Below are 11,633 nucleotides of genomic sequence, written 5' to 3' on the forward strand. Positions count from 1 at the left end.
TCATTCTTTCCCTTGAGGATTTCTTTTCATGAGGCGGGAAATGATTGGAAGGATTGGGAATCATTCTTTCTTTGGAGAGGATGAATGAGGACAACTATGAGCCTGGCCTTGCGTGATTCGTGCAGTGCTTTCTCAAGAACAAGGGATCGCCCGACGTTGCTCGTATGGTGGTGATTTGGTTTGTGAATTCCTTCTGATTTGCCTTCTTCCTTAGAGAGATTCGCCTAACAGTATACCAAATCGTCATCATTCCCGGTATCAGATGGTCTAACTTGGCTGCTTTTACTTATAGAGACGACCATTACGATGATTACCACATTCACAACAATGACGATTACGATGGTCACCTCATTCGCAACAATGACGATTATGATGATCACCTCATTCACAACAATGACAATGATAACGACAACGAGATTCAAAAGGAAGCCTGCAAGATCCCATTCTCTTCAACTTGTGTGATTTGGAATTTGCGACGAGGAGATTGACGCCTTCTGACAAGTACGAGTACGAGTACGGATGATGACAGAGGACGACTATGACGATGGTGGTGGCAATGTAGCAAGATAGCTAGATGACATAAAGCATTGTTTATTTATTTCACGCTTGGAGGTTGCTAGCTTGTGGATTACATACTATTGCTTCGAAGATGGAATAATAAAGGTGGTCCGGTTATCGGTCATGCAAGAAGTATATGGCTTTTGTGATACAATAAGGAGTGGGGTGACCATGAGAAGAGAAAAAGTGAAGTGATCCCTCCATTTAAAGAGAACTTGTATTGTGCATTGATGATGTCAAATGGTCAAAAGCTACAGGCTTCGCAATGCCGTTATCATTATAGATGTAGTAGTAATCAAGTTGCAAACTAGAATATAAATGTCATAAACATTCATGAACGAATCTTTATATACAATTGGGTTGGGGGAGGTTGACTATTTATGATCTCTGGGCATGGAACTTTTTGCGCACTTGTTTGGCAACCGATGCAACATAGCTATCAATGTCCTTTTCCCAACGCTTGATAGGCTTTCCAGGTTTGACAACAAAGCATTCAGTCTTGATACCAGGTTCATCATTTTCTTGTCCTTCAGCGATTTCTTCGGGTTGAACTTCCATAAGTTGCTTCATGAACCAGACGTCGTGGCTGACCAAGACCAAAGCACCAGGATAGCCAGCAAGCGCATCCACCAATGTTTCGACCGTACCCATATCCAAATGGTTGGTGATTTCATCAAGAATAAGCACATGGGGCGCCTCAAAAAGGATCATGGCAAGAGCAACTCGGTTGCGTTGACCACCACTGAGACTCTTCATCTTACGCAGTACCACATTGCCACTGAGACCCACGGATCCAAAATGTTGTCGGCATTGTTGCTCTGTAGCACCAGCATATTGATTCATGATCATTTCCAAGGGGGTTTCCTCAAGGCTCAAATCATCCACGAAATGTTGAGAGAAATAGCCAACACGTAACAGCGGATGACGATACACCTCGCCTGATGTGGGTTCATGATGGCCCGTCAAGACTTGCAGCAATGTTGATTTTCCAGATCCATTGGCACCCAAAAAGGCAATACGCGATCCCAATTCCACATTCATTGAAAAGTCGTCTATAATGGTGGCCGTTGTCTTTGGATATCGGAACGTGACATTCTTCATTGAAAACACAGGACCTTGGTAACGAAGTGGTGGTGGATCAGGGATCTTGATAGCAGCCGTCTTGACGTTTTGCTCCACATGGATTTGTACACGAGCGTGGTGATGATAACCGGCATAGTAGCTCACTTTGAAGCGTTTACCATCCTCTGTTTTCTCCATACCCAGGCGATCCAATTTCTATTCATTCATTCTATAAGTAATTCCATATAGAAATTTTCGTCCTTTGGATATACCTTTTGCCTGGATGCTACTTGATTCAATCGCTTGTCATCTCCTGTTGACTTTGCTTGCTGAAGATTGTGTTGAATACTGGCCATGATATGTTTCTTGCGACGTTCCATGGCCTAAAGAAGATAAAACCTTGAATCAGTAAGGCGATAAAAGGAACCAACCACAGCAACATACATCTTTCAAGGCCTGCTTGCGAACACGTTGTTCTTCAGTATTACGTTCATAATCTTCATAATTGCCGGCATGATACTTGAGCTTTTGGTCACGGAAAATGATGGTTTCTTCAGTGACAGTATCCAAAAAGTCTCGGTCGTGGGATACAATGACAATGGTTTGGCCTTCGGTCTCATTGAGAATATATTCTTGTAACCAAATGATGGCAGGTAAATCCAAATGGTTGGCTATCATAAAAATGCACAACATGAGTCCTTCCCTCTTGCAGCATGTCCAAAGCCTTTTACTTACTGGGTTCATCCAACAACAGGATATTAGGATCCATAAAGAGTGACTTGGCAAGAGCAATCTTCATACGCCATCCACCAGAGAATGTAGATACAGGTCGTCCTTGAGACTCTTGATCAAATCCAAGCCCCAATAAAATCTTGCGCGCCTTAGCTTCACGTTCGCCAACGTCAATCAGTGCAAGTTGCTCAAAGACTTGAGAGACAATCGCATTGGTATCTTGTGCAGTGATAAATGTCTGTGGATCCTTGGCAAGGAGATCGGCATGACTCTTTTCACATTCAATAAGAGCCTTGCGAGCATCTCTTCCACGTGCACCTGATCGCTTGATTGCTAACTTGTTGGCCATATCGAGCTTGTCCTCGCTCCTTGACACCATGATTTGATAGATCACACGATTCATGTCGGCAGTGGGTGCAGCAGTAGTAGTAGTAGCGGAGGTAGCTTGTTGATCACCCATGACTTGTTGAAGTACTATACATAGATCATTGGTCCATCATTGTAAGCGTCAAGCTAATGAGACCTAGTACGGCAGCTGCCACGTATTCAACTCAACTCACATTTTCCTTCCTTGATCGTGTTGGCAGCAGCCTTATCAGCAGCAAGCACTTCTTCAAGCACCGTGGTGGATTCATCAAACACTTGAAGCTGAGCCACGTGAAGAATGTTGATGTTTTGTGGTAAGCCCACCAAGATGTTGTCAGCCAAACATCGCATGAGAACTAAGAACATCGTTAATAAACGGGGTGTGGTGGATATTCAATGGGAACTTACCTGTTTTACCAACACCATTTTGGCCCACGAGACCATAACGTGTACCAGCCTTGAGTTTGAGATGAGCATCAACCAATAGATCTTGATTATTAACAGTGATGTTGACACCGGGCAAGTCAAGTTCGGTGCTACTGGTCTCAAGCGTCTCGCTATGGAAACGTGATTGTTGTGAAGTTGCCACGATGACCGGTTCCTGGCTATTGTTGGATGGTGATGGCGATGATGATGACGATGATGATCCATTATCCGTATCCTTGTTTTTGGTTGACGATCGACCACTCTTTTTGCCTCGACGTGCTGCAGATGCTGCCAATCGTGCTGCACGTTTCTCGCTGACTGTCTTTGGGCGATCATTGTTGCTGTCATCGTCGGCTTTGGTTGTGATCTATATATGGCATCGATCAGTATCCTCGTACATAGAGCCCATTGTCTCTATTTGACTTACTTGACCACCCAATTGTTTCGAGAGACCATCATAAATAGCTTGTACTGTATCTTCTTTTACATTGGCGTCCAAAAGAACATTGCGAGTTGCCTTGGAGATGTCATTGACCGGATTGGAGGACAATGTCATGTCGTTGAGTACGCCTGTCAAGTGATCGATGGTGTCATCGTCGAGCATGACCATGTACGTTGCCAACTCTTCGAAGAATGTATCGGCCAGTGGTTGTGTCATAGTGTGTCGTGTTGTGTCAAAGTTGTATTAGGGGTCTTGTTTAAATAATGAAGAGGTGGGAACGCGGGGTATTCCACGTGCGGGATGATGCTGCGCCTCTTTATCTGCCGCAGCAGCTGCGGCAACAACCGCCTTGTCAACATTCATGTCGATCCATTATTTTGGGATGATATGCATTGAAGAACGGATGATAAAGGATACGTGCAACATGCGATTTTAATGATGATCCATTGCGACACAGCTAGCATACTATGACATCTTTTTATAAATGTACATCGTACATCTTCATTCTCAAGTGACTCCGAGTATCTGGAAATCATTTTCAGGTGCAGGTAGAATTCCTCGTTGGGAAGAAAGGGAAGGTTGTGTTCCGAGCCAATGAATTTGACGCTGACGGATATGTTGTACAGTGTGCGTTTTTCCATTCCAGCTTAGGCCTGGGACAACTTTGTTGCATCATCATCATCATCATCATCATCATGGGATACACTTTTCTACCATTGTCGGCAAATGGGTGGCTTCATCATGTATAGAAGAATGATGTATGTGTACCTATGATTGGACCCGTGCTGATAGCTTCATTCATGCATTTCATCTTCGCATGACTTTTAGTACTAAGAGTGGTGATGGCTGAAGGTTGGGGGGATGAGGGGGAGGGGGAATAGAGATGCTTGTTATCAGCAGAATGACTCTCATCAACTAATGATGATGGATATGAAATCACTATAGCAGCAGCATGATGCATGATTAGCTGACGTATTGCATGTGACAAGAACCACCGGTGTGTGTATGTTTGGTAACTACTTTTGACTCCGAGAGAGGGAGGGGGGCCACACGCTGCAATAGGCTTAAGGGATAGGGCGTAAAACATCGATTGCGTTCTTACTGCAGTAGACGTCACCTACACTGCACGCACACACACACACTCACACTCACACATATCACATACACTCATACTCACACACATACACACGCACACCCACTCATATCACTTGCTTCTCCTTTTTTCTTTTCACTTTTTTTTTGTCTGCCGTCGCGTGGCGCTTCTTTTTCTTGTTAACGTTCTCGTTGATTGTTTGCATCTCTGCTACAGCTCTTAACAAACTCTTCAAAGACAACACACACAACACACAAATCGTTGATTGCCAACTCACGCACATACGCATACACACGCACGACCCCTCTCTTTCTCGTTTCCAATCCCACATTTTGAATTATGCAAGCTGCCGCAGGAACAAGTGACACCGACAGCAAGTGGAAGTTTGCTCAGTGTTTCGGCGATAAGGGAGAATCCGATAATATCACAGAAGGTAGTCGACTTGTTACCTTTGGGGTGTGGGGAGAGAGAGGACCTTTTATGCATATACACCCATGACGCGTGTATCGGTTTATTGCTTGGGATGATTAAAAAGAGACATGTATCTATGATATACGCAGTGTACACTCATACGTGGTGTTCTTTTTAGCCGATATCATTTCCGCGGTTGAATTTGATCACACTGGCAACTATCTTGCGACCGGCGACAAGGGTGGTCGAGTCGTTCTTTTTGAGAGAAACGAAAGCGTAAGTTTAAGGGGGGATGTTCAAAGAGAAAAAAAGATATCCACGTGGATACTTATAAATGCAATGGCAGAAAAAAGGATGCGAATATCGATTTCATACCGAGTTTCAATCGCATGAACCCGAGTTTGACTATTTGAAGAGCTTGGAGATCGAGGAAAAGATCAACAAAATCAAATGGTGCAAGCGTACGAATGCTGCTCACTTTTTACTCTCAACCAACGGTACGTCGTACATCCTTCCCCCACCACCCCTCACTCCTTTTGAAGATCATTTGGATTTACACCACACGTTATAGACAAGACAATCAAATTGTGGAAGGTCTTTGAAAGAAATCTAAAGATCGTTCACGAGACCAACCTCGGTGAGAACTATGGACCTCTAAGTGCACCTGTCGCCAAGCCTTTCAAGCCCACCAAGCAATTGACATTACCCAAGCTTGTGGTCCACGATACCATTATTGCCGCTGTACCTCGAAGGATCTATGCAAATGGTAAGGAGGAGGACGAGAAGGATACACAAAAGGGGAAAGGGGATACATCTTCTCTTTTAACTATTACTTTTAGCACACGCATACCACATCAACTCGATCTCTGTCAACTCGGATGGTGAAACTTACATTTCAGCGGATGATCTTAGGATCAATCTATGGAATCTTGATATATCGGACCAAAGCTTCAGTGAGTTTGTATATATATACCTTGATATCATGGTCTTGGTTTTAATGAAAACCTTTCTTTTATGTAGACATTGTCGATATCAAGCCTGCCAATATGGAGGAGCTGACCGAAGTGATCACGGCTGCCGAATTCCATCCATTGCAATGTAATCTTTTCATGTACAGCAGCAGCAAGGGGACAATCAAGATGGCCGATATGCGTGAAAGTGCATTGTGCGACCAACGTGCCAAAGGTAAATACCACACACACGCACATGATAGCCTAAACACTATGCAAACAAGCTCATGATCTCCCTCTGTTTACAGTGTTTGAGGCACCAGAAGACCCCAACAGCCGGTCATTCTTTTCAGAAATCATCTCTTCTATATCCGATGTCAAGTTTAGCCGGGATGGTCGTTATATTCTTTCACGCGATTACCTCACACTAAAGTTATGGGATATCAACATGGAAAACAAGCCTGTCACCACTATCAATATCCATGATCATTTACGAAACAAGCTCTGCGACTTGTATGAGAATGACTGCATATTCGACAAATTTGAATGCACATTCAGTGGAGATGGATCGTAAGTGGTATTGCATTACATTATGTGTATGTATGTTTATTGACTCCTTTACTACAGGCACATGATGACTGGTTCCTATAGCAACAATCTGCACATTTACAATCGTGACACACTTGCCGAAGTCAACTTGCAGGCCGACAAGAGCGCATTCAAAGCCAAGCGTCTGGGATCGGCCAAGAACAAACTAGCACTGGGAGGAGGAAATAGGAATGGCATGACCAGGGGTGGTCGTAGGGATGATACCGATGCTGTGGACTTTAACAAGAAAATCCTTCATGCTTCCTGGCATCCAAATGAGAACTCTATTGCGGTGGCCGCCACCAACAATCTATTCATCTTTACGTAAGTATGCTTTTACTTTTCCTTTCATTGGGTTGTTCAAATGTCTCACATTGTCCTCTCTCTTTTTATTAGTGAGTAAGTGTGTAAGATAGATGGATTACATACAAGTGGGATCTAACAAGGTGCTGGATGTTTGTAGATTGTGAATTCTTTCTTTTATTTCAAGTAAAAAAGAAGCGTATACGCCTTGTACAAAGAGACAAAAAGAGATGTTGAGGGAGAGAGAGAGAGAGAGGGGAATGGATGCTGAGGATAAAAAAGTGAGGATTTATAAACCAGGAGCAAAGCAAATTTGACAACCGTTTTCTCCACCGAACAACAACAATATGTCGCAAGCTATTGGCAACGTAAATAACGACACCATTGCAACACACCTTGTCCATGTTGACGTTTTGTATTCATATTGTAGACCGCCCTTGCATACGCTCGAGTATGGCATGTCGTAGACGCTCGTCAACGAGTCATGGGTCGCATGGCCACCAACATTGCTACCACTCTTATGGGAAAGCATAAGCCCATTTACGATCCTGCTTGTAAGCTTGTAGCTTTCTTTCTTCTCCATTGACACGATGAGCTAACGATGCGGATCTGATAATAGCTGATTGTGGTGACTATGTTGTGGTGATCAATGCCAAGGACGTCCTTGTATCAGGTCGCAAGGCTGAGCAAAAGTTGTACCGACACCATACTGGTTATCCTGGTGGTCTCAAGGAAATCACATACAATGACTTGAAGGCTAAGGATCCTACTGCGGTATGTTTTAAAGGAGAGAGAGAGATCGGTCGTCATGGATACTAAATAGCATCGATAGGCTATCCGCAAGGCAGTGTCTGGTATGTTGCCAAAGAACCGATTACGCGACGATCGACTGGCTCGTCTCCATATCTTTGAAGGCGAGGATCATCCTTACAAGGAAAACATTATCAAACGTCATGGCTTGGATCAGCAACAACAACAACAATAGACCGAATTCCATTCCTTTTGTACAGCACCACTCAACGCAACCTCGCATATATACACACACACACACATACATTTCGACACCATCTATTCGCCTAAAAGCCCCCCATTGACACACAAAAAAAGAATACAACACTAGTTGAACATGCCAAAAGAACATCATTGTTGAAAGGAAAAAGGAAAAGGGAACGTTTAGTAGTGCGTTTAGCTACAAGATGGGCGTGCGTGTGTGCGTGTGTGGGAAAGAAAGAAGAGAGAGAGAGAGAGAGAGAGAGAGAGAGAGGGAGAGAAAAACAAGGAGAAACAACAACAACAGAGAGAGAGAGAGAAAGAGATACGATTAGCGAATGGAACGAAAAAAGAAGAATGCAGTTATCGACAAGCCAACCATCCTTGTTCGACCTTTCGAAGGGAAATGAATGGTGGTACAACATGATTAGTTTTTCAAGGACGCACATAGGATGAAGATGATGATGAGGATGATGGGTGGGGTGGGGGTATTAAGGATATGGATAGAGCGGATCATTATTGCCAATCAATGGCAATCCAAAAGGTGCGTCTGTAGGGATGGTTGTTGGTGTGGTAGGTCCCTGATACAATGGGCTATTCCCTGGTCCAGTGTTACTGCTTGCATTAAAACGAAGAGATCCCAAGCTCTGATGCTGTCGGATGCGACGTTGTGGTTGATGCTGTTGTTGTTCACGTTGGATTTTGCTATGGATACGCTTGCCATAAGGTGTGCTTCGAATGGAAGGGAGTAGAGGGCGAATCAATTCCACCAACTAAAAAAAGGTAGATCATGTTAATCCAAGAGAACATCAACAATCATCATCACCATTGTATACACTTGCCTGTAGACGTTGATCTTGGTCAGCATATTCAAGGCATGTTTGAATGACATAGTTGGCGAACGAGTCTCGGATCAACTTTTCAACATTCGATTCACTCATCAACTCGGCTACTAGCAAGCGACGTGTTTCTGGTTCGGCCACACGAATGCATTTTTCAATCACATTGGAGCTGAACTTTTGAACGCTGAGATCGCATACATTTTCCAAGAAACAGCGAATAAGGGTATCAGTGTAATGGATATCTCCAAGATCAAGCACGTATTGAACAACATAGTTGCCGAATGGATCTTGCACCAAAGGCAACGCATGCCATGTAATTACTTTGACAAGTTGGTTCTGTTGACAAGGATACAGGTATTAGCAAGCCATTGTCTTGAAAAGGTGCAGCATTGTCGCTATCTTTTACCTTTTGATCATCCGATGCATAATCAATGCAACGTTGTAACACACAGCAACCATGACGATGGGTTGCTACTTGGATACAGTTCTCACTCACAGCATCGTATACAAATTGCTTGTGCTCAGCCGACAAGCGATGAAGACATTTTTGGATAACATGGTTGCCATTCAAATCCTTGATCAAAGTGACCACGTTTGGATCAAGCGCTTGAATCACTGCTTGGATCTATGTACATTACTCAATTAGCATTGTGTATTGAATAAAAGGATGGATGTAATGTACCTGTTGAGGTGTGGACAAGAATTCAATGAGGCGTTGAACAGCACGTGTGCCATGCATGTTGAGAGAAATCTTTAGCAATTCGGGAGCCACGGTCTCGACAAGAAGATCCCGTTGGGCATCATTGCAATGTTCAATGAGCTTTTGACAAAGATAGTTGCCAAAAGGCTCCACCATCAATTCACGAAAATGGGGTTGGACTTCATCAAAGATCATGCACAAATGGCGTGTATTATCAGGCTCCTCAAGCTTCTTTTGCAAAAAGCGGCATCCATTTTGATCCTTGCATAAATCGTACATTTTACCCACAAAGTCTTCAAGCTTGGCACCTGCAAAACGGTTGGTGGATTCATTCATGGCTGAATTGTTCAAGGCTGCCATGGCTGCTGTAGCTGATGCATGGTCTGGTGTACATGTGCCTCGACGACTTGCTGGTCTTGAAGATGAAGGTGAATGTTGAGCAGCTGCAGCTGCAAGATCATGATGCGATGGACGCTTTGATAATGGATGTGCACCACCATTAGCACCACCGGCACCAGCTAAATTGTGCAACATGGAATATTGGTGATAAGGATACATTGGCATATCCAAAGAAGTCGGCATGTCATAGGCATCCATGTCCAACATTAGATCAACTGGGTGGTGATGTTGTTGTTGCTGTTGTTGTTGAGCAGCCATAGCAGCTCTCAAGGCGGCACCATGTAAATCCGAATACGAATGTGAGGTGGTCAAACGACTGTTTTTGTATTTCATATTGGGCGGTACAGCTGCTGCAGGTAAGTAGGCACCATTACCATTACCACCTCCTTCAGCGGCAGCGGCGGCTGCAGCTGCAGCTGCAGCGGCCTGTGCATTGGTGGCGGGTGGCCAACATCCATATGAAAAACGTCTTGGTGGTTGTTGCTGTTGTTGTTGTCCTCCTCCATAAAAAGCTGCTGGTGTAGGTACTTCATTCTCGAGATACTGTGCCCATGTTCTCAATGACTCCACACTACGGTTTTGTCGTGCTGCTGAATGACGTCGCAAAGAAGAGCTGAGATCAAGAGGAGAGGGCGAAGGAAACTATTATAGAATTTTTTTCTTCCTTTAGTTGTCATGATCGTATATGCAAGAAAGGGTTTATGTATATAGCTTACCAATCCTTGACCCACAATGGAAGGAAGTTTTTCATTTGAATCAGTGTATCTGCTGCTGTTGCGGAGATAAGCAGCATCATTGCGTGGTGGCATTTGAGGAGAGAAAGGATGCATATCTAATCACATTGCAGTTGCACACTCTCATTTAGTATATGCATTTGCATATAGCACCCTTTTTTTACCCTTTTACCTCTTGCACTATCTCCACCTCCACCATCAAATAAAAGATGGTTCTTGGCAAGTAAGCTGCCTGATGTTGCTGTTGTATGTCTAGGAACTCCCACGTCTACGCTCATTGATCGATGCACTGCCTTGTTGACCAAATCATTATGTTTGGGGCCTGGTGATGAGTTTCTATGACAAATCATGCGACATTGACATTAGGGCCATGATTTGCTGCACTTGACTGATTTAAGGTATCTTACCTTCGTTCTCCAAAATCATCCACTTTGAGCTTGTCAAATACAGAACAGAGGCCAGCCTCGTCCTGGTTGGTAGGTCCTGGTGTGGATGACAAGCTACAGCTTTCGGATGATGATGGTGAAGGTCGACGCAATGGGTGATGGCTTTCGTGGAGTGGATGTACGTTGTAGTTGGTATCAAACAAAGACGCTTGTTTCTCCATGTCGGTATTGCAAAAGAAAGAAGTGGGGAGGAGAGTCAAGTATAAAGATACAAGATATAAAAAACAAAAGAGAAAAGAAAAGACAGTGAATAATCAAACGTGTGTACGTATGTGTGTGTGTGTGTGTGTAAAGTGAATGAAGGGAAAAAAGAGAGGAAATGTGATAAGGAGCAAAAGACTTGAGGAAGAAAAAAAAGTGAGAGGAGCAAAAAAGGGGAATATGGGGAGTGGAGTGAAGAAGGGGGTGATTGGAGGGCAAAGAGGAAAGATGAAAAATAAAGGACCAATCCAATTTACAAGCAAGTCAAGACGGGCTGCATATACTGCAAGTACAGGTGAGTGATTTGCTGTAGCCTTTTCGATCGCCATGTTTTGGCTATGAAACAAAGAGCAAAGTCAAAACGGGCTATACTGTCATCATGCTGCAGGG

General features: G+C 43.8%; 4 protein-coding genes across 4 annotated transcripts; 2 read left to right on the forward strand and 2 right to left on the reverse strand.

Annotated features, from left to right (window-relative positions):
* Positions 1 to 936: 936 nt before the first annotated feature.
* O0I10_009274 (uncharacterized protein) lies at positions 937 to 3,802 on the reverse strand (the record flags this gene model as incomplete). Its single annotated transcript, XM_058489269.1, has 7 exons — positions 937 to 1,836; positions 1,893 to 2,003; positions 2,065 to 2,291; positions 2,356 to 2,826; positions 2,913 to 3,074; positions 3,127 to 3,511; positions 3,572 to 3,802. 7 exons carry the CDS (start codon positions 3,800 to 3,802, stop codon positions 937 to 939), a joined length of 2,487 nt encoding a protein of 828 aa, XP_058339980.1.
* Positions 3,803 to 5,018: 1,216 nt separating this feature from the next.
* O0I10_009275 (uncharacterized protein) lies at positions 5,019 to 6,956 on the forward strand (the record flags this gene model as incomplete). The annotated part of the gene is made up of 8 exons (XM_058489270.1): positions 5,019 to 5,112; positions 5,269 to 5,366; positions 5,437 to 5,587; positions 5,662 to 5,856; positions 5,930 to 6,043; positions 6,111 to 6,275; positions 6,349 to 6,610; positions 6,668 to 6,956. 8 exons carry the CDS (start codon positions 5,019 to 5,021, stop codon positions 6,954 to 6,956), a joined length of 1,368 nt encoding a protein of 455 aa, XP_058339981.1.
* A 322-nt stretch (positions 6,957 to 7,278) lies between these two features.
* On the forward strand, positions 7,279 to 7,916 carry O0I10_009276 (ribosomal protein L13; the record flags this gene model as incomplete). The annotated part of the gene is made up of 4 exons (XM_058489271.1): positions 7,279 to 7,299; positions 7,362 to 7,485; positions 7,551 to 7,705; positions 7,764 to 7,916. The coding sequence occupies 4 exons, from the start codon at positions 7,279 to 7,281 to the stop codon at positions 7,914 to 7,916; spliced, it is 453 nt and encodes a 150-aa protein (XP_058339982.1).
* A 496-nt stretch (positions 7,917 to 8,412) lies between these two features.
* Positions 8,413 to 11,203, reverse strand: O0I10_009277 (uncharacterized protein; the record flags this gene model as incomplete). The annotated part of the gene is made up of 7 exons (XM_058489272.1): positions 8,413 to 8,694; positions 8,764 to 9,099; positions 9,170 to 9,388; positions 9,446 to 10,504; positions 10,579 to 10,694; positions 10,769 to 10,932; positions 11,004 to 11,203. 7 exons carry the CDS (start codon positions 11,201 to 11,203, stop codon positions 8,413 to 8,415), a joined length of 2,376 nt encoding a protein of 791 aa, XP_058339983.1.
* Positions 11,204 to 11,633: the final 430 nt, after the last annotated feature.

This window comes from Lichtheimia ornata (assembly GCF_029851405.1).
Source record: "Lichtheimia ornata isolate CBS 291.66 chromosome Unknown scaffold00053, whole genome shotgun sequence".
Taxonomy (NCBI): domain Eukaryota; kingdom Fungi; phylum Mucoromycota; class Mucoromycetes; order Mucorales; family Lichtheimiaceae; genus Lichtheimia; species Lichtheimia ornata.